The sequence below is a fragment of the Xenopus laevis genome, chromosome 2S (assembly GCF_017654675.1).
Source record: "Xenopus laevis strain J_2021 chromosome 2S, Xenopus_laevis_v10.1, whole genome shotgun sequence".
In the NCBI taxonomy this organism is placed as follows: Eukaryota; Metazoa; Chordata; class Amphibia; order Anura; family Pipidae; genus Xenopus; species Xenopus laevis.
The window spans coordinates 81,872,557-81,899,219 of NC_054374.1; the positions used below are offsets into that span (position 1 = coordinate 81,872,557).

Sequence of the window (26,663 nt, forward strand, 5' to 3'; positions counted from 1 at the left end):
CTCCTCATACTACGTTTCATAAAAGTAAAGTCATCCTCAGACCAGTCATAAAAACAGTGTTTATGTCTGTCTTGTGATGTAAAACGGGCGTGTTTTTTGACACTGGCAACCTAAATGATGAAATTCATGGACACACTTACTGGAGCCCTAAATGTCACATGCATAGGGGCACTTCCACTTCCCAGAAGCCCCTGCTGTACATTTAAGATGTACAGCTAGTGGCAGAACTGATTGCCACACAGCATACTAATTCTGTAGGCGCCCGGTATTCATGTCTGTTCCCCTTTTTGTAAATAGTTAAATGAGTGCGCTTATTTCCCTGTGGTTAGGGGAGGTAAGTGGAACCCTTCCCCTGGGTATACGGAAATCATCTTAGGACATCCTCCATCACGTTACTCAGCCTTCACGTCTCAGCTTTTCTACTTTAACAATCTCCTTCCTCAGTCTTGACCCCCCATTCTTCAGCCTTGCACCCTTATTCCTCAGTGCTCGTCTTTCCTATACTTTTATTATATCAAAGGTCGATGAAACACAGAAAGTAATCGCCAGAACTCAGTCTAACCCACTCTGTGGCGCTGACCAGCTGCAATGTGCCAGCGCTCAGTCCAACCCACAATCTGGAGTTGAGCAGCTGCTATAAACAATAAAATCCAATATTTATACACAAAGATAAAGAGAAAAGTTGTCAGCGCATGGTTTGCCTATTACAAAAAATGAGATGTAAGTACCACAATTTGGCCAAAATATGTAAACTCACGTGCCACGACAAGGCCCCTCATTATACGTTTGTAGTAGTATGTGGTGCATTTAAAATCAAGTCCCCCAGCAATGAGTGACTGAGTAGTGAGACCAAACAGTGCGCAAACCCTGCGCTGGCAATTTTTCTCTTTATCAAAGGTAGATGCATGGATATATTAAAGTGGATGTGGACGAACTAGTGGGAGATCACAGGTGCAACGACAGAGGGTGGAGTGATGAGGGGCCAGCACGGAGGTGCGAGATGGGATTATTAGATTAAATTAGATAAATCTGCCCCTTTATGTTCACCCCTTCTAAGTGGGAATTTAGAACTCAATAAAACGCACTCACTTTCTATTCATTCCTATGGGATTTTTAAAAGCATATTTATGTATGAAGAGGTGAACCCATTAATAAATAAGATTCTAAAAATCCCATAGGAATGAATAAAACATGGATGATTTTTCTGTGGTGCGTTGTAACCTCACATTTTTATAAATCTGCCCAAAATGTGGGCAGGACGGAGGTTTGATGACACTTGTAGTGAGGAACATAGGAGGCAAAGCTCAATTCCATGTGCTTAGGGGTCAGATCCCATAACTCAGATAGACTTTGGCTGAGAATGTCCTAAAATTATTTATGCAGTAGCGCCAAGCTTTATATTTACCTCACTGACACATCCCACAAACAGTCTGTTGCTGCTGCTGCTGGGAGCCCAGAACTATGGGACTATGGGACATCTGAAGTGTAACAACTGACTCTACTTCTTGTGTCCCAGCTGCTGCTGCTCTTCCCGGACTAGATCTCAGCCTCTCTAGCACAAGAGTTACTTCTCCATTTCCCCTCACAGCTCCAGCAAATTCCATTAAACCCTTGTTCTTACACAGCAGTAAACTGGCTGCTTCATGCAACTGTGGTGCCCAGTGTGGGTGATGTTTGCCTCTTAAAGGCATAGGCACGTAATGCACTCACTCTCCTCATATCAACTTCCCAGTCACCATTTTGCATAGAGGGATATTGTTTGTATGTAAAGAGGGACCCATCTCATAACGACACCAATCAGCATGGAGGCCACCAACCCCTATGTGACCGTGCAAGCACCCAGTGAAAGGGAGCAGGTAGGAGCGGCTGAGCTCCCAGTCCCCACTTGCCCTATTTCAGAGCCCTCTGCGGGGTTGATATGTGAAGGCACCCAGTGGTTGAGCAAGCAGAGGTCGCTGCGTGTGGTCTATGTACTGAATGACAGCCCAAAGTCAGCCATGGGGGGCAGCCCGGAGTCTGGGGCGCTGCATTGCCTGCGTCGAGCCTGTGAGGGAGAAGGGGCGCATCTCAGTATCGTCAACTTTGGGGAGCTGGACTTTGGGGAAACTGCTGTTCTGGACACCTTCTATGATGCAGGTAAGTGAGGTACTGAGTTAACCAAATAACCTAGTAGTTCAGCTGTCAGGGAGTGGTAGGAATTGTAATTTCTCACATGCACATGGTCCTGTGTTTTGATCCTGATCCAATGGTAATGATATTAATTAGGGATGCACTGAATCCACTATTTTGTATTTGGCTGAACCCCTGAATCCTTCGCGGAAGATTCAGCTGTATACTGAACTGAATCGGAATCCTAATTAGCATATGCAAATTAGGGGATGGGAAGGGGGAAACTTTTTTTATTGTTTTGTGACAAAAAGTAATGCGATTTCCCTACCCTTTGCATATGCAAAGGGTATACTAATATGGTTGCATTCTAGGTAGCTTCTTCTACTGGCTACATCTAGGTCCAGCCCTGTTTTCCAGGCACACCATGTAAAGCTGAAAGATACTGTTCTCTCCCAGTAAATCACCATAGGCCCCTGCATGATCCAGTTGTTGGTCCAGGAGCCAAATGATCAGATCAGTCCAATTTGTGGGTGGTCAAATTGGCCAAAGGTCTCCTCATTTAAAGACCTTGCAGATCTGTTGGTGTATGGCTATCTATACTCCTTTAGTTACACATATTGATGATCTTGGTCTACCAATCATGAATTAAAGATGTGATATACCCACCTAATAACTTGAGCTGAGAAATGTTAGGCTAAGGAAACAGAGGAAGATGACTAAATATATAGATATATATCTGTAAGACAAGATGCATCAAACATGTTTATTAACTCTTTAATTTCCAGGCCAAATACTTTTTATTTGAACATTAAATCAACATCACAGGCACCAAAGACCTGTATGGATCTAATGACTGAGACCTGTACACCACACATGACAAGGACCATTCAATCTGTCCGGTGACCCAATCCATCCCATAACTGGATTATCTGCAACTGGAACTGTTACCCACTGGCAATAAAGCAGAAGTGGCCTCATTGTAGGCTGGAAGTGGTGTTATCCGAGAGTGAGAGAAGTGAGAAAGAGTCATTGAAGCTTGTGCCTGTAAATCCTAAAATGTTAAATCTTTGCATTTGTGTAGGCAGCCATCCTTCTGCCAGACTTGGCCATGATATTTTTCTTTGTACTATTCACAATTCATGAATTTGCCTTGCAGATGTGTTTGATAACTCACACAGCAATGGTTAATGTTACCTTTGTGCAATATTCACGATATTAAAGCAGTTGTGAGCTTTTATAGTAACCATGTGATTCATCCACTAGATGGTGCAAGGTTATCAGTTGGGTTGCTAAAAGAATTAAAGTGGGCAAAATGGTTCTTGGATCCACTCCCCAGTTTATTATACATAATTAAGACATTTCACAAGTTTATTTGGGATTAATATCATCAATGTCCAGCACCAGTGAGGTTGTCATTCAGCAGTAAGACTGTCCCATGGAATAGATTTGCTTCTCTCTTCAGAAAGGCAGTATGTAGCTTTATACAAAGGGCAGGACACATTAAGGGTCATTTATACAGTAGATCTATGGGGAGTTGTGCTAGAAATCTAGGAGGGGGTACAAGAGTGCGTCATTAAGGGTTGGACTCCACGAGTGATCTTGTCGCGATCAGACACTCTACGACAAATCGCATGCGACAAAAATAAGGTAATAGAATTGTCGCATAGTGTCACAGCGTTGATCCCTCACTTATGTCGCGTCGGATCAACGCTGCGACAATTCTATTACTTACCTTATTTTTGTCGCATATGACAAGCTGCCTGCGTTTTGTTGCAGCGCGCCGGATCGAGACAAAATCGCTCGTGAAGTCCTACCCTTAGAGATACATTTATCAAAGGTCAAATGTTGAATTCAGGTGAGTTTTTTTAAACTTCCAAAGATTGGACTAGTCGAAATGTATTAATGACATCTAATTAATAAAACTTGAACAAATTTAACAAATTGAATTAGATCAGACTCAATTTGAGATTTTTCTATGAAAGGAAGGCTGCAGACATCTCCAAATTAATCCCTGGACCTCTCCTATTGACTTAAACAGCAATTCAGCAGGGCTTTTAGGTGGCAAATAGTCTTAAAGGGCCAGAGTATGATAAATATTCGAAAATCAAATTAAAATTTAAACAAAAAATGAATCGAATTTGCATAACTCTCCAGTTAAATCTGACAGTTTTGACCATAAAAAAAATGTGACCGTTGATAAATCTGACCCTTAGTGTTAATCAAACAAGCACTTGCGCCCTAGGGAAGGCTGAACTGTGTTTGTTGTGCAACTGAAGATTGGGCACAAAGAGTGTGTTGTCACATAAAGGCACACACACAATTTAGTGGACCGGGGGATGATAACATCTTCGATAGAGCACTGCCTAACACAGACAGAGAGGAGTCCGGACTGGAGGAAACCAGCACTTTTTTTTGATGCGCGACAATTCACAATTTCACCCACTGGAGTCTATAGACGAAAAATTTCCCTCATCACTAGTGGGAATTTCTCCACAGCAATTTTGCTTCACATGAGCTGGGGAGATTGGGGACCTACTGTAGAAAGACCAGATATAGTTGTAGCCGATACCCACAAAGTATTCTGTTCTGGAGAACAAACACACACAGAGGATGTAGAAAGGCACCAGGCAACACTATGTCGTGTACGTATTTAGAAGTTTATTATATAAAGGACTGCGTTTTCCTTAGAGGATTACAAAACAGTTGACGTGAAATGTACAAGCCGCGATCACCGTTTCGGTTTATCAGATCACACAGAGTACACGTTGGGATTCATTGGAGATTGTTCATAGGTAGGAGAGTTGGGCTATTCATCTTTATTCTTGTAGCACTGGAACGTTTCATCTCTGTAAAAGCATCAGTTATCCACTTTCCAAATGACCACAAACTCCTGGAATATGATTATAAACGTACAGACATGCCAAGCTAAAGAGTCTAATAGAAAGAATGATTGTACATAAGTGTAGAAAAATATTCTCTATATTTTTTTTTTTTTTTTTTTAAAAAAATGTCCCTCCCACCAAAGATAGCTGCAAAATAATTACATCCCTTTGTGTACAACTTCCCTTTAGCTTGAGAATTACATGATAATCTTAGCATACATCATTTTCCCTAATATTACCCAGAAACAGATTAACAAGAAACTGTACAGGTATGGGATCCGTTATCCGGAAACCCATTATGCAGAAAGCTCCTAATTACGGAAAGGCCGTCTCGCATAGACTCATTACAGTCAAATTATCCAGATTTTTAAAAATGATTTCCTTTTTCTCTGTAATAATAAAACATTATCTTGTACTTGATCCCAACTAAGATATAATTAATCCTTGTTGGAAGCAAAACCAGCCTATTGGGTTTATTTAATGTTTACATGATTTTCTAGTAGATTTAAGGTATGAAGTTCCAAAATTAAAGAAAGACCTGTTATCCGGAAAACCCCAGGTCCCGAGCATTCTGGATAACAGGTCCCATACCTGTATACCCTTCTGAAATGATCAAGTCATGCAATTTTCTATCTAACTGGTGCCGGCACTTCCGTTCTGCGAACACTCGTATGCCATTGGTCGACAGGAGTAGCATAAGTCATAACCGATTAAGTGCTGGTAAAGGTTAATACATTGTGAGTGGACATAGTATTCTGCTTGTATACAGGAGAGAATATAAAGGGGTTAGAAGGCGCACACCGAAATTTGACCCGAGGTGCTGATCAACCAATTCTCCAATATAAGTACAGACAAAAAAAAATGAAGAAGCGGATTGCACACTCTATATGAAAAAGGTTTAACAGAAAAAACAAAAGGCTGCAAAATAAAACATTTTCCCTACGCGTTTCGAGCGTTCATCAGGGGCACAAAGATAGAAAAATAAGTGAAAAAGCTGCCTTTTCCCCTTTTCTATCTTTTTGCCTTAACAGTTGAAACGCGTAAGGCAAATGTTTTCATTTTGTAACCTTTTGTTTTTTCTGTTAATAAATCTTTTTCGTATACAGTGTGCGACCCCGTTCTTCATTTTTTGGTGTATACAGGAGAGAAGCAGCACAATTAAAGGTGAAATGGCTTATTCTGGTTAATGGAGGGAAGTTGTATAATTGCACAGAGAAGCCCTATACTGTTACAGGAGCAAGTGTACATGAGATGTTGACCTTACCCTCCTATAACAGCAGCAGCTTTCTACATCAAGTTTATGATACGAGTTGCTTGTGTTTTACAAAACTTATAAAGTAACATTTTAGTTCTGTTCCAGATAATTCGCAATAGCAGTGCCGCATTACTGGTCGTCAGAGGGTTATGTGACTGATGCATGAAGCACCTCCAAAAAGGCAGTTTTCCTACTTGCATCCATATGCTTAACCCTTTGATCAGAGTGTTGTCTTAAACCGGTTTCCAATCTCACATTTTTTTCCAAGGCTTCAGTAGTAGTGATGTGCGGGTCGAGAATTTCTCAACCTGCACCCGCCCCCTCCTGAACCGCATCTGACCCGGTCCTGCCTCTTTTTATAGACCCACCCCGCAGTGACATCACAAAAGGGGCAGCCGGAAGTCTATAAATTCCGGCGCCAGAAGCCGGCAGTTCTAGGTTGCAGGTGGAGAGAGCAGGAGAAGAGCTCGACCTGCCCAAAGATTTTGTGCAGGATTCAGCCCGAACCTGACCAACCTGCGGGTTTCAGGTCGGCCCGCATATCACTTTTCCGTAGCAGATTCATTTTCAGCTGCAGAAACCTGGAATTCATGACGCTTAAAGGCGGGAAGCTCAGTGACAAATTCATTTAATTTACCCCCTGTTTGTAAGAGTGGGGAAAAAAAAAAACCCTCCTCCACCGTTGTTTTATGGACATAAAAGCAAAACACTAATGACACATGGATCATTTTTTCCACCAATTCTTCAGTACTTCTGCCAAAAGAGACACACCAGTAAGCCTGTGCCCTTCCTTGTGACTTTCATGCACCCCAAATTCATATTAGAACATTTCAGCAGATAACTGCCTGTACTAGCAGTGTCATGAGATTTCCATTAAAGAGGAAGGCTCGTGAAAATGAAAATGTAATATTAGCTTTAATTATAAATTCTGTACTGTTTCTGAAATAATCAAGATTATCATAACTATTCCTCTCTCAGCGTCTGTTTCTCTTCATTCAGGAGTTGGGTGTCAGATGAATGATACAATATAGAGTCCAGCAGAGGGTCGGGTACCCGCAAAAACCTGCTGTACCCTGCAAGTTGAGGGTAGAAGTTCCAGGTATAAACGCGGGTCGCCGGTTCTACGGGTTTGCGGGTCGCTGGTCTTCTCAATAGGGCTTTTTACTTCTTTTTTTCTGACCACACCTACTTCCGATAATGTCACTTCCGGTTTACAATGACAGCACTTCCTGATTCTTGATGGTCAGTGGGTCGCGGATAAGAAACTTGAGGGTCGGGTAGCGGGTCCAAGTGGGTAAGAATGTGGGTTGCGGGTCCGGGTTGCAGATTGCAGGTATGGGCTCCAAAAAAATGGACCCGTGCAGGTCTCTAATCCAATATATCATATAGGGGGGTCCTTTTGCCTAGAAGATGTATTAGAGCTCATTCTTCCACCTTCCAAACACTTTTTTCAATTCAGTTGTTTTCAGATTGTTCCCCAGAAATAAAGACTTTTTTCAATTACTTTCCATTATTTATTTTTACTGTTTTTCCAAAATCTAAGTTTAAAGTTGAATGTTCGTGTCTCTGGTGTTTGAGTCTGGCAGCTCAGTAATTCAGGTGCAGATTCTGAACTGTTTTTTTGCAACATTTAGTTGATCCATTTCTCAGCAGCATCTCTGGAGTATTAGCAACTATTGTATCAATTCTAACAGCTGCCTGTAATGAAACCCAGAGATTCTGCTCAGCAGGGACAAAGATAAGAACTGTATCAACTAAATGTATCAATTTAGAACAGTTTACAGGGTCAGCGACCCCCCCTCCCAGAGCTGCTTCAGAAGGTGAAAAATGACACTTTAAACTTCAATATTAGAAAAATTGTCAGACATAGAAAAAAGAAAGTCATTGGAAAAAGTAGTTATTTCTGGTGATCTATCTGAAAACAACTATTTGTTTGAAGGTGAATCGCCCCTTTAAAATCACCATAAATCCCGTCTCTCTATATGCAGAATTTGTTTTGCTGGAATCAGTTATTTGAGTGAGCTCTAATACATCTGCTAGGAAAGGGAGCCCCCCCCCTGTAAGATATAGTGTATCTAAGTGTCAATGAATATCTGACACCCAACTGCTGCATGAAGACAGACTGAAGAGAAACAGATGCTGAGAGAGGGATAGTGAATATAAACTTGATTATTTCAGAAACAATGCAGAATATTTAATTGATTGTATTTAGAAAGTTTCTTACTTCAGTATGATGAAGCTTATATTAATTTTCGCGATAGTTCCCCTTTAGAGTCAAAAGGTAGCAGAACAAAGGAGTGGAGTGTTTATTAGCCAGATGAATCACACCAGCAGAGATTCTGCCCTGTGTGCCGTTAGCCACAGAACTAAAAAGATCCAGAAAAGGGCTGCTAGTCTTATAAACAGTTCATCTCGTAGTTATTGGGAAAGCTTGCGAAGTTTTGACAAAGTCCCTTTTTCTGAGAACAAGTAATTATCATAGTACAAGTGCTGACAATCTTCTTCTCCAGCCATCAGGCACTGACAAACAGGTTCTGTTTTTAAAGGTTGTCCGTTAATGCACAAAGCAGAATAGGTCAGACTGCGGGAAGTGATCCAGTGGAGTGTCATGCAAGGACAGCATTAAAGCTTGCACCGTGAAGGGAACTAAAGTGCTCTGAAACCCTTGTAATGCACGGCTGATTTAAAAGTGGATTACTGAACTATATATATATATATATATATATATATATATATATATATATATATATATATATATATATATATAGTGTGTGCATCATTTTAAATCCAAAAACTTAAAAAATAAAAGCAAATTGTCAAATTAGAAGGTCACCCAACGAGCTATAATCCCACCCAAAAAAAAATATAGATTAAAGTCAGATATACACCTATTACTGCTTGCTGGAGGCATAATGCTTGAATTTATTGCAGTTTGAAAGCTATTCCGGCGGTCGTCCCACAGTTACATGCGGGGGGGTCCGTTCTTGTTGCTGATCTTGGTTGTGATACATTCATGAGAAATTCCACAGTTGTAGTTTTTTTTTCTTTTGTCCACATCATTCCAGGACTAGATCATATTCTCTATTAAGACAAGGCAAAAGATGATCGAAAAGGCAGATGTAGAAATTTCACTTGAATATGTTGTGTGAAAGTGCAGAAGGCGGAGTGGCATGTTGTATACATCATTTTAAGGAGCAAAGAGCTGAGAGTATGCAAGTGCTCAAATAAAAAGTGAACCTAGAACCCGTTATGTTGGAGGACTATGAATACTTCTGTTCAGCGTTGAGATTTGTCTTCCTTTTGTTTCATTTTCAGTGTCTTCTTCAGTTGCAGAGGTGAAAAGCCTAAATCAAAGTCCCCGGCATTGTAAGATGTGTTTTTTTTTTCCATCACTGAACTACTGAGAACAGACAAAAGCAGCAGCATTGATTACGAGAGCCGGCAGGGACCGGGAGCATGTGCTGCCCGAGTGGCTTTTTGATATGTGCTATCACTGATGGCTTTTTGTTGTGCTGCGAATCTTCAGCTCCAGGTCGCTCCTACTAGATGACTTGACTTTCACAGGGCCGTGGAGGTAATCTTCTTTATTCCTCTCCTCTGAGCCAGAGTAGAACGACCAACAGGTTCCAGTACGGGCGACAGTGGATTAAGGTTCAAAGCAGAATAAGTTGCTGCCATGGCTCCCTGCATTAAACAACAAGAATGGAGACAAAACACAAAGGTGTGAGGACAGGTGAAGAAATATAATCATGTTAAAGTGTACTGCTGTATTTTTAGAAAGATACACAAAATGTGCATGTGTGTATATATATATATATATATACATATGTATATATGTATGTGTGTGTATATATATATATATATATATATATATATATACATATGTATATATGTATGTGTGTGTATATATATATATATATACATATGTATATATGTATGTGTGTGTATATATATATATATATACATATGTATATATGTATGTGTGTGTATATATATATATATATACATATGTATATATGTATGTGTGTGTATATATATATATATATGCATATGTATATATGTATGTGTGTGTATATATATATATACATATGTATATATGTATGTGTGTGTATATATATATACATATGTATATATGTATGTGTGTGTATATATACATATATACATATATACATATATACATATATACATATATACATATATACATATATACATACATACATACATACACACATACACACATACACACATATATATACACACACACACACACACACACACACACACACACACACACACACACACACACACACATATATATATATAATCTACAGACCAGCTAATTCCTTATTGGGCCACACTGTAATTTATAACCTTTTAAACGGCGCGTTTCTATGTCAGAACACAACGTTTATAACTTAATGAGAGAGCAGTTGTCACTGCCGCACTCTCCCTGCAACTTTTCTTCTGCCTGCCCACCTCACATCTGACTTCCCCACTTCCTCCCTCACTTGACATCCATTGCTGGTAAGTTGTTTTTGTTGCACTAACTGGAAAAACCACAACAATTTCAATATTTATGGATTTCTACATTTGTGTTGACCATTTATTTAGAAAAAAAAACCTGAAAACATTTAGCAAAACCTGTTAAATAGGAGGCTGAAAACTCGTTTCACTTTTCATTGATATCAGTGAGACAGATTTTTATACTTTATAAATACGCAATTCTGCTTCCACCAAACATGGCGAAATCTGTTAAAATGGAATTAAATTCTGATCAGTATTATTTTGTGATTTAATTTGGTTCATATTGCCATACGGATACTGAACTGGCTAAAGTGCAACAGTATAACTTAAAAGAACAGTAACACCAAAAAAATTATGTATTAAAGTAAGGAAAATATATAATGTATGGATTGCGCTGCACTCATACAACTGGCGTGTTCGCTGCAATTTATATAAACAAACTGCTGTATAGCCAGGGGGCAGCCATTCAAAGCTGAAAAAGGCACAGGATACTCAATAGATAACAGATACACCTTGAAGTATACAATGAGATTCCTCAGAACTTATCTGTGATCCACTGCATATCATGTGCTTGAACAGTTGCCCCCATAACTGCACAGCAGTTTGTTTATATAAACTATAATAGTTTTTCTGAAGCAAACACACCAGTTTTACCAGTTCAAGGCAACATTACATGATAGTCATTCTTTTAAAACGCGCATTTTTTGGCGTTATTGTTTCTTTAATGAATTCATTCTATGTACTTGTGCAGCTGCCGTTGGATTAAAAATGGAACTAAAGGAAGCAACCGGAAACAAATGCAAGCATTTCGGTGCATGAAACATAATATTAATTAGCCTGTGAATCAGAAGGCTTGTCTAGCATAAGGAAAAAAACACGACATTACCTTTACTAGGTGTGGAGCATCTTGTCTGTTCAGCTGGAACTGAGGCAGCTGGTCACAGTGTACTATCCAGGGGTGCTTCAGTACTTGGGCTGCAGTTAATCTTTGTTGTGGATCCACGTGAAGCATCTTTGAAACCAGGTCCTGTGGATAGGATATAAAAAATATATTCAGCCGTCTTTCTAGGAATCTACAAAAATTAACAACAAAAGCACCTCTATCCTTCATCATGGAATCTCCAGGGTATTAGGACCACTTCACACACATTGGGGGGGGGGCACAGTGTTTAAAACTCTATTTTCTGCCTGCAGCTGATTGCCATTCATTTGAAAAGCAAATAGGTTGCTCCATTTCTAGACTGTTGTCATTAATAAAATGGGAAGCAGCCACAGAGGTAGAGAAGGGAGTTTTCATCACAACAATTATTATTATTAACAATTATTATTAACATGTATTTATATAGCGCCAACATATTGCGTAGCACTGTAAAGTAAATGTGATTATACAACTACAGGCATACAGTCTAAAGGGAAGGGAGTAATACACAAGGTGTGGGAGTGGGTAAGATCGAAGTAAGTGGGTGAGAAATGTGGTGTTGTATGTGGTGATTGATTCTGAAAGGTAACGGAAGCCAGTGCAGGGATTGACAGAATGGCGAGGCAGAGGAGGAGCGGTTGCTGAGGTGTATGAGCCTCGCAGCAGTGTTCATTATGGACTGGAGAGGTGACAGTCTCTGGAGGGGGAGGCCAATTAAAAGAGAGTTGCAGTAGTCTAGACGCGATATGATGAGAGAGTGAATAAGAATTTTGGCAGCGTCTTGGGTGATAAATGATCGTATTTTGGATATGTTCCTTAGGTGGAAGTGACATGATTTAATAAGTGACTGGATATGAGGAGTGAATGACAGGGCAGAATCTAGGATAACCCCAAGGCACCGGACCTGGGGAGAGGGGGGACCCATAGATTCTACCGGGAGGACCCATAGATTTAGAAGGAGAAAAAGCAGTCACACTGTAAGATCATTAACAACAGAATTCCAATAGTATAATTCCTAGGTTAGACTTCAGCAGGGTTTTTATTAACTGTAAGCTTAAAGGGCATGTAAAGGCAAAAAAATAAAATCCCATTTTTACTTTCATTAATGAAAAATAAACCTATCTCCAATATACTTTAATAAAAAATGTGTACCGTTTTTATAAGAAACCTGACTGTATGCAGTGAAATTCTCCCTCCATTTACTGCTGTGGATAGGAATTGTCAGATGGTCCCTAACTGCTGAGCAGGGAAACAATCATACTTATGAACAGCAGGGGGAGCCCCCGCCTTACTTCCCAGCCATGCAGAACTCAAGCAGCTTTGTTTATGACGATCCCTAAGCAGCCCAGACCACACTGAGCATGTGCACAGTCTTAGTCTTGCAAAGATGTTTAACAAAGTTACAAGATGGTGACCCCCTGTAGCCAACTTTGAAAGCATAAATTATTTATTTGTTTGATTAGGTTTGTGGTGCAGTAAGTTCATGTTTATATTTAGTATACAAAATACAGCATTTCTAGCCTTATTCTATTTTAGACTTTACATGCCCTTTAAAGGGATTTGGTCATGATTTTTATGGTGTAGTTTTTATTTCTAACTTACACTGTTTACACTGCAAATAATTCACTCTACAATATAAAATTTCATTCCTGAAAGTGTATTTTTTTAGTTGTAATATTGGTGTGTAGGCGCCATCTCAGGTCATTTTGCCTGATCATGTGCTTTCAGAAAGAGCCAGCTCTTTAGGATGGAACTGCTTTCTGGCAGCCTGTTGTTTCTCCTACTCAATGTTACTGAATGTGTCGCAGTGGGACCTGGATTTTACTATAGAGTGCTGTTCTTAGATCTACCAGGCAGCTATTATCTTGTGTTAGGGAGCGGTTATCTGGTTACCCTCCCATTGTTCTGTTGTTAGGCTGCTGGGGGGGGGAGGGAGGGGGTGATATCACTCTAACTTGCAGTACAGCAGTAAAGAGTGACTGAAGTTTATCAGAGCACAGGTCACATGACTGGGAGCAGCTGGGAAACTGACAATATGTCTAGACCCATGTCAGATTTCAAAATTAAATATAAACAAAAAAAATCTGTTTTTTCCACCACAGTATCCCTTTACAAAATCAATGCTGAATGTTTAAGGGGTATCTGCAGAACAGTATAGACAATTTAGTGGTCCGGTGAGGCTGGCTGTGGGTTAAATTAAGATCAGCATTGCTAAATGCCAACTAAAATTATGTTATAAAATCGGAGTGCCCCTACATTAACATAACACCAAGTTGTGGCTGTCCAGCTATAGTTCGCATTCATTTAAATAAAACAATCCCTATTTAGCTGTATCCCATGAGGATGCAGAAAAAAATCTGTCCCCATTTACTATTAGGGGCAGATTTATTAAGGGTCGAATAGTAAATTACAATTTGAACATTTGTTTTGTTGGTTTTAAAATTCACACATTAGAATTTTAATCCCCCAATTTGAATGTAAATTTGAATATGAGATTTATCACACCCCGACCATGGAAACAGTTCTAATTTGAATATTAGCCACCTAAAACCTGCCAAGTCAAGTAAATGGCAGAGGCCCGTTAAACCATTTCAATATGTTCATTGCCTTTCTAACATTCAAGTTTTTTTCAGGGGGGAAACTCGATTTGAATTTGATTTTCGGGTCAGGACTTTTCAAGGAAATATAATACTTAAGAATTTTTTTCTAAAAAAACCTCCCGTTCGAGTTGTGAGTATATTCAAATTTATTAGAGTAAACAAAAAATTCACATAAATTCGACCTCTGATAAATCTGCCCATTAATGTTGCTCGGGTGAATGGCACTGCAATGAAACCACTTTTATAACATGGAAGAGATTATCCTAAAGGCACTAGATATCACTGCGTACCTCATTATTCTTAGTGGCAATGGCAGTTTCTTAAAGGGGAAGGAAACCTAGTCGGCGCAAACCCCCCACCCCCCCTCCCGTTTGTTGCCCACCCTCCCTCCTCCCCCCCGGCCTACCTGTCCCACTGGGCAAATGCCCCTTACTTGTTACTTACCCTTCTGCGCAGGTCCAGTCCAGGGAGTTCACCGACGACATCTTCTTCCACGCGATCTTCTTCCTGCTTTGAACGGCGCATGCGCAGTAGGATCATTTCGCCGGTACGATCTACTGCGCATGCGGGTGACTTTTGGCGCATGCGCAGTAGATCCGTACCGGCGAAATGATCCTACTGCGCATGCGCCAAAACGCCGTTCACAGCAGGAAGAAGATCGCGTGGAAGAAGATGTCGTCTGTGAACTCCCTGGACTGGACCTGCGCAGAAGGGTAAGTAATATGTTAGGGGCATTTGCCCAGTGGGACGGGTAGGCCAGGGGGGAGGAGGGAGGGTGGGCAACAAACGGGAGGGGGGGTGGGGGGTTTGCGCCGACTAGGTTTCCTTCCCCTTTAAAGCTGTGACTTAAGGTGGCCACAGACGCACAGATAATATCGTATGAAACAATTTTTCGTATGATATACGGTGCATGTAAGGTGTATCGGCAGAAGAATTGGATATCGGTCGGCTCGTCGATCGGGCTGGATGGAAAATTTTGATTGGGTGCCTTTGAAGTAGAGTTCTGCATGGAACCAATTTCTAAGACCCGGACCTAAATCCGCAGTCCGCAACCCGAACTGCGACCCACATATTTAGCCACTTTGAACCGATACCCGACCCGGGCCCGCAACTGCCTTATCCGCAATCTGCCGACCACCATCAAACCGGAACTGATGTTGCTGCAAACTGGAAGTGAGATCATCAAACATGGCCAATAGTCGAGAGGGAGAGGGACAGAAGTGCGCCCTGTGATGTAAGAGAGCTGTGCCGGAAGTCAGATGGGAGGGGGAGATGAGTGGAGAAAAAGCAGCAGGAAGAGACCTGCAACCCAACCTGCATCTGAAAAGTTTACCCTTGTTCCACAGGGTACCCGCTTTTTTTGTAGGTAATCTGCATGTACCCGACCCGCTGCAGGACTCTACTTTGAAGGCACCCAAACATTGGCCATTGTTAGTGCTGAATCATTAGATACAGGTAGAATTCTATTGTTTCTACCTGTATATCTGACGATTCAGCTCTACACGTGTGTATTGAAACAAACAATGTTTCTTGGAAAGATCTTTTCCAAGAAAGATCATAATTGTTACGTCTATGGCCACCTTTAGTCTGGGACATTGTTGTGTATGTTGCAACAGACTGCAGCAGCTAAGGAATGTTGAGTAAACTGATCTGTACACAAACTGACCTTGGCAATATCTGAAACAGAATTCCAATAACCACCACTTAGAGCGAACTTTCCGCTTCCTATTCTTGCTAGGATTTCTTCTGGTGTGTCATCTGGTCCATTTGCAAAAGGAGTGTATCTGAAATATGAAGAAAATATACAACATGACAATAGCGGTAATCACAAAAAAGTGCTTTTACCAGGCCCTAGAGCAAGTAACTGAACTGGGAAGTTATTGCACTTGTTTTATAACCCATTTACATATATTCCCCTGATTTAAAAGGTTTTAGCGTCTTGTTCACTTACCCCGTCAGCATTGTATAAAGCAGCACACCCAGACTCCATATATCACATGCCGCATCGTAGCCTTGACGCTTTAAAACCTATAAAGGACAAAAATAGAGACAAATATAAAATCAAGCCTAGCTCAGCATTATTCTTGGTATTTATTTGCAATTCAATGGGGGGAATTCGCAAAGTGTAGAGAGCCCATTTTTGGAATAAAAGTGGTGGTAAATTGGTGTAAAATACTTTCTCCATATTCACAAACAGAAATCCGCCTAAATTCTGACTCAATAGACACTTTTCATATTTTAGTGAAAGAAAGACAATTTACAGGCACTTTTATGAATTTGCCTTTCAAATGACATAAAAATGGCGCAAAAACGTCATTTTAAACGACATTTTCAAAATGGAGTGAAGTTAAGTATAACTCTTCCCCATGTGTCAGATCAATTCTAAAGGTGGCCATACACAGGGAGATCCTCTCTTTTGGTGATGTTGCCAAAACAGCGGATCTCTCCTTGATATGCCCACATTGAAGTGGGCGATATCGGGCTGATCCGTTCGTGGGCCATAGGGCCCAATGATCGGATCAGAAAGAAAGCCAAATGGACGGTCTGATCGAGGGACCGCATCAACGAATAGATGCGGCCACGATTTTTAACCCTGCCTGATCGACATTACTGATATGTAAAAAGTTTTTTAACTCACACTTGTGTTAATATACTAGTTTTAGCTCAATAAATGAGGCAATATTAGCAATCTGAGTGAACATATTATCTAAAGGAAAAGTAAAGCCTCCCAAGTAATTTTTTCGTTTAAGCAGCAGACACTTGGCCTAAGATAAAACAAAATTCTGTCACAAATCCCTATATTATGAAAAATAGCATTTTTTGTATTTAGATCCTAATATCTTGTTACAGAATTGGAATCACACAAACATGTAGGCAGATTTAAAAAGCCCATGTTATCCTGAAAACAACGATGTATCATTTTTCTAGGTAAAATAAACCCTCTCTCCCCTCTATAGACAAATTCAGAAACAAATGTTGTTAAAATGTTGTGCAAAAGACAAAATCTGAAAACGGTCTGTTTAAAAGACAAGTTCAGATTTGTGAATTTGGTGGGGAATCAGACACTTTCATTTCCACTTTTATTGTCTCAATATCACCACTTTCGTGGATTTCCCCCATTGTGTTCAGCAAACAACCAGATTTCATGGATAAGGTGTGAATTATGTAGACATTTCATGCAGGTGTGATTAAACATCAGCGCCAATGAAGGCTCTAAGCACCTGTTCATTACTTGCCCCAAAAGGGGGAGCTCTCTGTGAACATATTTGAAGCAATGAAAGATTTTATAAAGCAATCCATGGAATACAACTTGGCCTGTTTAGTGACAGATTTTGTGATAAGATGCTTTTCATTTCTCTTTTCATGCCTGAAAGCATTCTATGTAACCATGCAGACAAGATGCTAGACATGGACATTGAGGCTCTCATGTAGTTACATAGTTAGATCAGGTTGAAAACACACACACACACACACACACACACACGCAGACTTTACTGAGAAAATGGATCATCTCTATCCCTTTTTTTCTCTATGACTTGATGGGCATATGCGCAGAACGCAGTGCAGTGGAAATTACAACAATTCAATCGACTCAGATTAGAGAACTTCTTCCTAGTTACACTAACTGTGAGGACAAGATGACTTACCTCAGGAGCCACAAAATTTGCAGTATAGCATGGAGTCATAAGCAAACCATTTTCTGCCCTGAGTTGCTTTGCAAAGCCAAAGTCACAAATTCTAATAGACTCAGGGTTCCCAGACTCATCCACACAAAGAATATTGCTTGGCTTGAGATCCCGGTGGACGACCTAAAATGTATGAACATGAAAAGAATTGTGAAGAATATGTAATACATTAAACAATGTACAGTGCCCTAAATCTTACATAAAGCCTATCATAGTTCAGTATAGTCATACATAGATCCTGCATTTAAAGCATAGAGAGTCCAGTGAAGAAACAGCCCAATGCTGCTCCCCGAACTGCCTTCACCTACCTTCCCGCTGGCTATAATGAAAAATCGCCAGCGAGATGGCACTCGCGGCCCTTTGTTTTCCGAAGTCGTCTAAAGTTGCCTCACGAGGAAACTTCGGGCGTCTTTGGAAAACGAAGTGCAGCAAGTGCCATCCTGCTGGCGATTTTTCATTATAGCCGGCGGGAAGGCAGTTCAGGGAGATTGTCCCATGAAGAAGAGGCGATTTGTCGATGGGGCGACTAATCTCCCCAAATCTGCCTGTGTGTCCTTACCCTTATTAAATGTGCCTCTAGAAGTCTGCAATCTGAGCATCATGCAGGATAAATTGTAAAGTAAATTGGGGCTGTCCACTATAAACAGCTTTTTCTAACCCAGATATTGTGTAACTGCAGATAAGATTAGTGTCGTTACTATTGGTAAAGGCTAATGCCAAACGGCTGAAAATCGACCTGCTGGAATACACAGGCTGAGAATCGGCCCCCCTACACTGGCATTAGCATCCTCTCCTGTCTGCTACCGTGTGCAGGCACATGCAGCCGATTTCGATATGTTTGCCAAAATGAGCTGCATATCGGTACAGGAGGCTAATACCAGTGTAGGGTTCCAATTAATCTATATACTAACTGTTTGATACTTATTTAATATGTATTTATAATTTAATATGCATATCAGAACAACTCTTAAGCTGCTATCTTTGTAAAGTGTACTTAATCCTAATGGCTTGATGTTTAAGTGGAAACACATAAAATATATTTGAATGCATATTTCATGATAAGCTGAAGGAGAAAACGTACCCACTGGGAGTGGAGGTATTCTACGGTTTTGGTTATCGTGTGTAGCACTGCACTTGCCTCTCGCTCAGAGAAGAACTTTTGCCGCAGTATTTTATCTAAAAGTTCCCCTCCCTTCATTAGTTCCGTTACTAAATACACATATTTTCCATCATCATACACCTGCAACATAAAAATAAGTCGATCAGTACATTACGCTAATAGTCAATTTAAACCCCTATTTAAAAAGAGCACAACAGACAAAACAGTGTTGTCTAATGAAATCAAAAGTGTTTTATTTAATGAAATACATGCATTATGATTTTTAAAGGGATCCTGTCATCGGAAAACATGTTTTTTTCAAAACGCATCAGTTAATAGCACTACTCAAGCAGAATTCTGCACTGAAATCCATTTCTCAAAAGAGCAAACAGATTTTTATATTCAATTTTGAAATCTGACATGGGGCTAGACATTTTGTCAATTTCCCAGCTACCCCTGGTCATGTGACTTGTGCCTGCACTTTAGGAGAGAAATGCTTTCTGGCAGGCTGCTGTTTTTCTTTCTCAATGTAACTGAATGTGTCTCAGTGGGACATGGGTTTTTACTATTGAGTGTTGTTCTTAGATCTACCAGGCAGTTGTTATCTTGTGTTAGGGAGCTGCTATCGGGTTACTTTCCCATTGTTCTTTTGTTTGGCTGCTGGGCGGAAAAGGGAGGAGAATGATATCACTCCAACTTGCAGTACAGCAGTAAAGAGTGATTGAAGTTTATCAGAGCACAAGTCACATGACTTGGGGCAGCTGGGAAATTGACAATATGTCTAGCCCCATGTCAGATTTCAAAATTGAATATAAAAAAATCTGTTTGCTCTTTTTTGAGAAACGGATTTCAGTGCAAAATTCTGATGGAGCAGCACTATTAACTGATTTATTTTGAAAAATTTTTTTTTTCTTATGACAGTATCCCTTTAAATGTATTTTACTAGCTTTAAGGCATGATGCTCCAAATGACATTTTCCATATGCAGGTTCAACTGCGCAACTGGGATGGTAGAGTTCCGTACATAAATTATTATGCTTTTTTAAGGATATAGTTCTCCTTTAAATTCACTAACTCTAGAAGTGGAAGAATTTAGCCTGGTTACAGTTATGCTCAACATCTTGCAAGTACACATACGTACAGGTATAGGACCTGTTATCCAGAATGCTCAGGACCTGGGGTTTTCCGCATAAGGTATCTTTACGTAATTTGGATCTTCATATCTACATTCTACTAGAAAATTATTTGAACTTTAAATAAACCCAATAGGCTGGTTTTGCTTCCATTAAGGATTAATTATATCTTAGTTGGGATCAAGTACAAGATAATGTTTTATTATTACAGAGAAAAAGGAAATCATTTTAAAAAATTGGAATTATTTGGATAAAATGGAGTCTATGGGAGACAGCCTTTCCGTAATTTGGAGCTTTCTGAATAATGGGTTTCTGGATAACGGATCCCATACCTGTATATATTTTTCATTTTGATTGAACTGGAGCTCAAACCCAAAAAGAAAGAAATAAAGTTGAGCCAAGAAGAAAAGCCAAATCATACTTACATCTTTTAATGTAATGATATTAGGATGCTGCCCATATCGCAACAGTATTTCTATTTCCTCAGTGGGGTCTCTCTTGCTCTTGTCAATAATCTAAATAATGAAAAGAAATGTTTACGAAGACAATTAAAACAGTTTCCAAAACCTCTCTAATAGTTTTATAAAAATAACAATATAGTTGAACTTCTCGGATTCAGACATAATATGAGTTATAGCAGGGACAGTTATAATTCAATGATTTGGTTTATGTCTGTGCAATAAAGTGAAATTACAGTTCAAAATAGTAAACAAGGGTTTGATTAAAAAGACAAAACAAGAGTCCAGAAATCACGTGTAACTCAGAAGTGGATGGTCTAACTAGACCTGTAATGATCATGCAACGCACAGATAAACTGCCATGCATTAAAGGGGTTATTCACCTTTGAGTTAACTTTTAGTATGACGCAGAGTAATGTTCTGAGACAATTTGCAGTTGGTTTTTGTTTTTATCATTTGTGGTTTTTGAGTTATTTAGCTTTTTGTTCAGCCGCTCCCCAGTTTGCAATTTCAGTAACCTAGTTGGTAGGGTAATTTGAATAAGAGACTGGAATATGAATATGAGATTGTCCGAATAGAAAGATGAGTAATAAAAAGTAGCAGTAACAATAAATTTGTAGCCTTACAGAGCATTCATTTTTAGATGTCAGTGACCCCCTTTAGAAAACTGGAAAGCATCAGAAGGAAAAGGCAAACATTTAACAAACTGTAAAAAATAAATAATGGAGACCAATTTAAAAATTGCTTAGAACTGGCCAATTTATAACATACTAAAAGTTAAATTAAAGGTGAACCACTTTTTTTTAACTGCATGGAGGTTTAGGCAGAATAAAAGGGAAAATAAAATGAATAGGGTCATATACACCAGTGTGTTTTTTCTTTGGTACAATACACAACTACAAAAAAAAGCCTCTCAAAGGAAATGGCAACTTGACCTACCTCACTTGGTGGTTGTCCCCTCAACCTAGAACACCGTCATTTTGGTGGAGGCTTCCAGCACATTGTTAATCACTTTCCGAGGCAAAAAATCTCAGAAAGATAAGCTCATTGAAGCTCTATTTTTATTGTTTTTGTATATTTGATACCCTAAAAACAGATTTACAGTTTAACAAAAACTCAAAATGCTGCCACCGGTCCCCCAGACTGGAGATGATTAAACTTGAGGTGACACTATGCTACACAGACATGCTTCTTTGGAAGACATCATACCTAATTACCAAAAACCTTTCTATAAGACTGAATATGCTGTAAAAGTGGTGTTAGCAAGGTAGTATTGTAGCAACTATTGTGATATAATACCTACCTTTACTGCATACTCCATGTTGGAAACCTTGTGAATACACCTTTTTCAAATAGAATAGGAACCCACGCCAATATCTTCCTTTAGCTCATAGCCATCTGTGAACTGGATGCTGTTCCTATGAAGCTAGAAATAAGTTTACATTAGTTCACATTCATGTTAGGCAGCATTCATCGAAAGTTAAAGATTTTAAACCTTAAATGCAAATTAAGACTAAAGATGAATGGAAAGAACAAAAGAGAATTGCGGCAAGGTACTTTCTTGTCTGTGGGAGAGACATAAATATATAAAATACAGGTATGGGACCGGTTATCCATAATGCTTGGGACCTAGGGGTTTTCTAGATAACGGATCATTAATGCCTTAGATGAATGGTTCTTGGATCTTCATGCCTTAAGTATCATGGAAACGTTAAATAAACCCAATAGGCTGGTTTTGCCTTAGTACTTTGATCCAAACTAAGATATTATTAATCCTGTTTTATTATTACAGAGAAAAAGGGAATCATCTTTGAAAATTTGGATTATTTGATTAAAATGGAGTCTCTAGGAGAAGGCTTTTCAGTAATTTGGATAATAATAATAATAATGGGTGTGTGTGTGTGTGTGTATTTAAATATTTATTTGAAAGCAAAAGTTGCCAAATTACATATTAGTTTATTTTGTGACATTTCACTTGATTCACTGGAATTTAAAAAACCAAGAAAATAGTATGAAGAATGGCTGAAGAAGAACGATTCAGTCTACTCTGAGCTTTTTTTTATTGGCACCTTTATCTCATTCTGCACGTAGAAATGCAAAAACAAAGCATGCTTGTGTTGGTTCTGGTGAACTGTGTTTCACTATAGTTAGTAATAATAAATGTACATACATATCACATATAAGGTAGGTGCTGGTCCTATATACCTATAAAAAACTGAATGTGTAACTGCATTACTGAAAGCTACAAATGTATGTACACTCATATGATAAAAAGTACTTACTGGAACAATAGCATGTACCCCAACTGCTTGCATAGCTTGGCTTTCGTCCTCAGATGAAATGGCAACAAAGCTAAACCCACGGAAGAGCTGGTGTGCATTGGCACTTGCTGGGATACCAGGAGAATCTATTTGGCAAAAATCATAGTAATTATACACAAGGCACCCGACTGGGCTCAGATAAAGAAGTGATTTGGTATGTTAAAAGTAGGGATGCACCGAATTCAGGATTCGGTTTGGGATTCGGCCAGGATTCAGCCTTCTGCAGCAGGATTCAGCAAATCCTTCTGCATCGCTGAACCAAATCCTAATTTGCATCTTTCGCAAAGGATTCAGGGGTTCAGCCGAATCCAAAATAGTGGATTCAGTGCATCCCTAGTTAAAAGACAGCTAAATAAACCCAGGGGAAGAAGAACAACAAACTAAAGGGGATTGTAGGATTACACAGTGTAGCAATCAGAGAGCAGCAATAGTTTTTATACTTTTTCCATGAGAGACCAGTAATTAGAATTTTAACAAGCATTGTGTAAAAAGGACCAGTAACATCATTTTTTTTATTAAACAAATAAAAATTAAAGCCTGCATATAATACCCCTGACCTAATAGATATTCCATATTCACCCTCCTTTTACCTGAAAAGTCCCCAGTAAAAACTGTGTAAAAAGTGTGGATTTGTGAATGAAAAAGAACTGCAAATTCTTTGTATGTGAGAAGTTGGAATTTTATTTGTGAATTTTAATACAGGCAAATATGTGTAAAATGCAGTAAAATCAGTGTGTGATATTTTCAGTCACGCTCTTTCCTGCCACTGGATTACAGTAAAACCTGCCTCGGGCAGAAGACTATGCAGATTGTAAAACCAAGTAATGCCAACATTAAAAAAATCCCTTCAATAATAAATCTTTACTGCAGAAATGTAACTTTTAAATACTTAATTCAATATACCATGATAAATAACTGCTTCTGGTTGTTCAGTGTCTTCTGAAATAGGTTGATATGACAACATGCCCTCAGCTAGAGTCCTGCAGCGGGTCGGGTAACCGCTTGTTACCAGCAAAAACCTGCGGTACCCTGCGGGTTGCAGGTAGAAGCGGGTATAGACATGGGTCGGTGGTTCTCCGGGTTTCCAGGTCTTCACAAAAATATTTTTTTTCTGATCACGCCTACTTCTAATGATGTCACTTCCGGTTTACAATGACAGAACTTCCTGTTTCTTGATGGTCAGCGGGTCGCGGATCAGGTTGCTGATAAGGTACTTGCGGGTCGAGCTGGTAAGTATGCGGGTCGGGTTTAACAAATTGGTTCCACACAGGACTCTAACCTCAGCTACATCCTGCGTGCCTGCTCAAAATCCCTTATCCAACTTCTTCTATGACCGGAAGTTACTTGCTGCACCAGTTTCAGCCTGTTTTATAATTGTTCTTCTTCTATGTTCATGCTCCTCGCATACAAGTTGGGAAGAGGGGCTTTGTAGGCAGACGTATCTCATTGCCTTTGTGATTTATTACTGTAAGCACTGTGAGTAGTGAAGACAAGTGCAAGATGATAGGGGTCTTCTGTGATTTATGGCTGACCAGGGTGCTTTTTGCAAAATTTACAGAAACAAACCAGACTGAGGAATAACAGGTCGGCTGAAAATCATTGTTAGCACCACAGCAAGTGACTTTCGGTCCAGTGACAGGTGGTGTGCGCACGTAGGATGTAGCTGACGGCACAACCGTAAACAGACATTTATCAAGGTATTTTTGACTAAGCAAATAATTAACATTGTGCAGTATGGAGGTATTACTGAAGGGGGCTTCAATGGCTTTTAAAAATAATTAGTGTTGCTTGTCCTTTAAAATGTAAAATTTTCTGCTCTTCAGACAAAGTTGACACGGGCTGCCAAGTATGCCTTAAAGGCATAGTTCACATTTAAGTTTACTTTAATATGTTATAGAATTGCCAATTCTTAGTAACTTTTCAATTAGTCATTAATGTTTTATGGTTTATTTATTTGCCTTCTTTTTCTGCTTCTTTCTAGCTTTCACATGGGGGCCCACAGATCCCGTTAGCCAAAAACCTATTTCTCTGTGATAGAGTATTGCGCGGGTCCATTTTTTGGAACCCGTACCCGAAATCCGCAACGCGCATTCTTAAACGCAAGTGCCTTATCCGCAACCCGGACCCGCTGACCATCAAGAATCAGGAAGTGCTGTCATTGTAATTCCCAGACTGAAGGAAAAAATTATTCAAATAATTTATATAGTGTAATTAAAGTTAATTTTGCTTGACTAATGTGATAAAATAGGATTTTGAATATTTTTTTTGGGTGACGGGTCCCCTTTAACAACGCTTCCAACCAAAAGGAAGACAGTGCATGTGAATAGCACAGAAGGTCTTCATAGAGCCTATTCACAAAAGCTCCCTAAAAAAATTCAAATTGAGGAAACTACAGAGCACTCTACACTTTTCTTTGTGATCCAATGCCGCATCATTCTGTAACAGCTATTCATTGCATTACCAAGACAATACTAAGAACAAAGAAAATAGTGGTCTATTGCCAAGCGATGTGGTTTTGTTGAGAATCAAACTGCAACAAAATCCTACATTAACACTTCCCTATGTAGTCATTCAAATTTAATTCATCTTTCCCAAACATGTTTTTGTTTTTGAAACAAATAAAAAAACTAAAGGACTACATCCTAAAAATGAATATGGCTAGAAATGCCATATGTTTTATACTGAACCAGCTTAAAGGTTCAGCATCTCTATATAGCAATGATCCAGGCCTTTGAAGTTGTCACAGGAGCTTCTCATCTTGGATTATCTGTGACACGCACATGCTCAGTGGGCTCTGAACAGCTGATGAGAAGCTAAGCTTACAGCAAATCATTAAGTAGTAAATGGAATATGCCTGTCGTAATATGGTGCTACTGGGCTGATTATTACATTTTGATGTTAATTGTGCTTGTTTTGGAGCTGCCAGGTACCAATAATCTGATTAACTAATCAGCCTTATATTGTGACATTTCTATTCTATGTGTGCTGTATATTTTGAGTCAGTCCCTAAACTCAGTAAGTGACAGCAGCAGAGCATGTGCAGTGAATCAACAGAAAAGAAGATGGGGAGCTACTGGGGCATCTTTGGAGACACAGATCTTTACTGCTGAAGGGCTGTGGTTGCCTTGGGCTGGAAAAGAACCCCAATACATAATGGGCAATATTTCTGCCCTACTTCTTTAGTTAAGCTTTAGTTCTTTAAAAATAAAAAGACCACTTAAATTTTTTCGTAGTTTTCCTCTTATGTGACATAACCTTTTCACTCCATCAAAACACATGGCTTCTAGTCTGCCATTTGCCAACATCTTGATTACTTGAGCATATTCTGAAAGAAGGAAAATAAAATATTTTATTCTTGCATTTCTTTGCCAAAATCCGCCACGTGCGTTTGCGCCAGAGCAGACAAGGATTCCGGATGTGAACAGAGAAGATTCGGCTAGCAGTCAGGGGCTGATTTCAGGCTGCGGGTTTCAGCCCTAGACGAAAACTGCTATTTAAAAATGTAAAAGGTAGGGATGCACCAAATCCAGGATTCGGTTCAGGTTTCGACCTTTAAGCAGGATTAGGATTCGGCCGAATCCTTCTGCCCGGCCAAATTTGAATTTGCATATGCAAATTAGGGTTGGGGAGGGAAATTCTATGACTGTCACAAAAGTTAAAAATGTTTTCCCCTTCCCA

General features: G+C 39.5%; 1 protein-coding gene and 1 pseudogene across 6 annotated transcripts; one reads left to right on the forward strand and one right to left on the reverse strand.

The window, feature by feature from the left end:
- Nucleotides 1–1,452: 1,452 nt before the first annotated feature.
- LOC121400614 (mitogen-activated protein kinase kinase kinase 15-like) lies at nt 1,453–26,343 on the forward strand. 6 transcript variants are annotated; one of them, XR_005965852.1, is made up of 3 exons: nt 24,157–24,214; nt 24,544–24,682; nt 24,967–26,343. XR_005965852.1 is itself a non-coding variant. In XM_041584039.1 (2 exons), exons 1-2 carry the CDS (start codon nt 1,803–1,805, stop codon nt 25,017–25,019), a joined length of 387 nt encoding a protein of 128 aa, XP_041439973.1. In that variant the 5' UTR covers nt 1,453–1,802; the 3' UTR covers nt 25,020–26,343. The 6 variants fall into 6 exon arrangements, 2 of the variants coding, with proteins under 2 accessions (XP_041439973.1, XP_041439974.1); XM_041584039.1 differs by lacking the exons at nt 24,157–24,214; nt 24,544–24,682 and adding an exon at nt 1,453–2,136; XM_041584040.1 differs by lacking the exons at nt 24,157–24,214; nt 24,544–24,682; nt 24,967–26,343 and adding exons at nt 1,453–2,136; nt 2,895–5,104.
- LOC121400613 lies at nt 8,529–24,022 on the reverse strand (annotated as a pseudogene).
- Nucleotides 26,344–26,663: the final 320 nt, after the last annotated feature.

Bases quoted from the DNA above. Each gene is read 5' to 3' on its own strand.
- LOC121400614 (XM_041584039.1), top strand. From the start codon at position 1,803: ATGGAGGCCACCAACCCCTATGTGACCGTGCAAGCACCCAGTGAAAGG. The intron at 2,137-24,966 runs GTAAGTGAGGTA...GCTTCTTTCTAG, and splicing joins GGACACCTTCTATGATGCAG to CTTTCACATGGGGGCCCACA.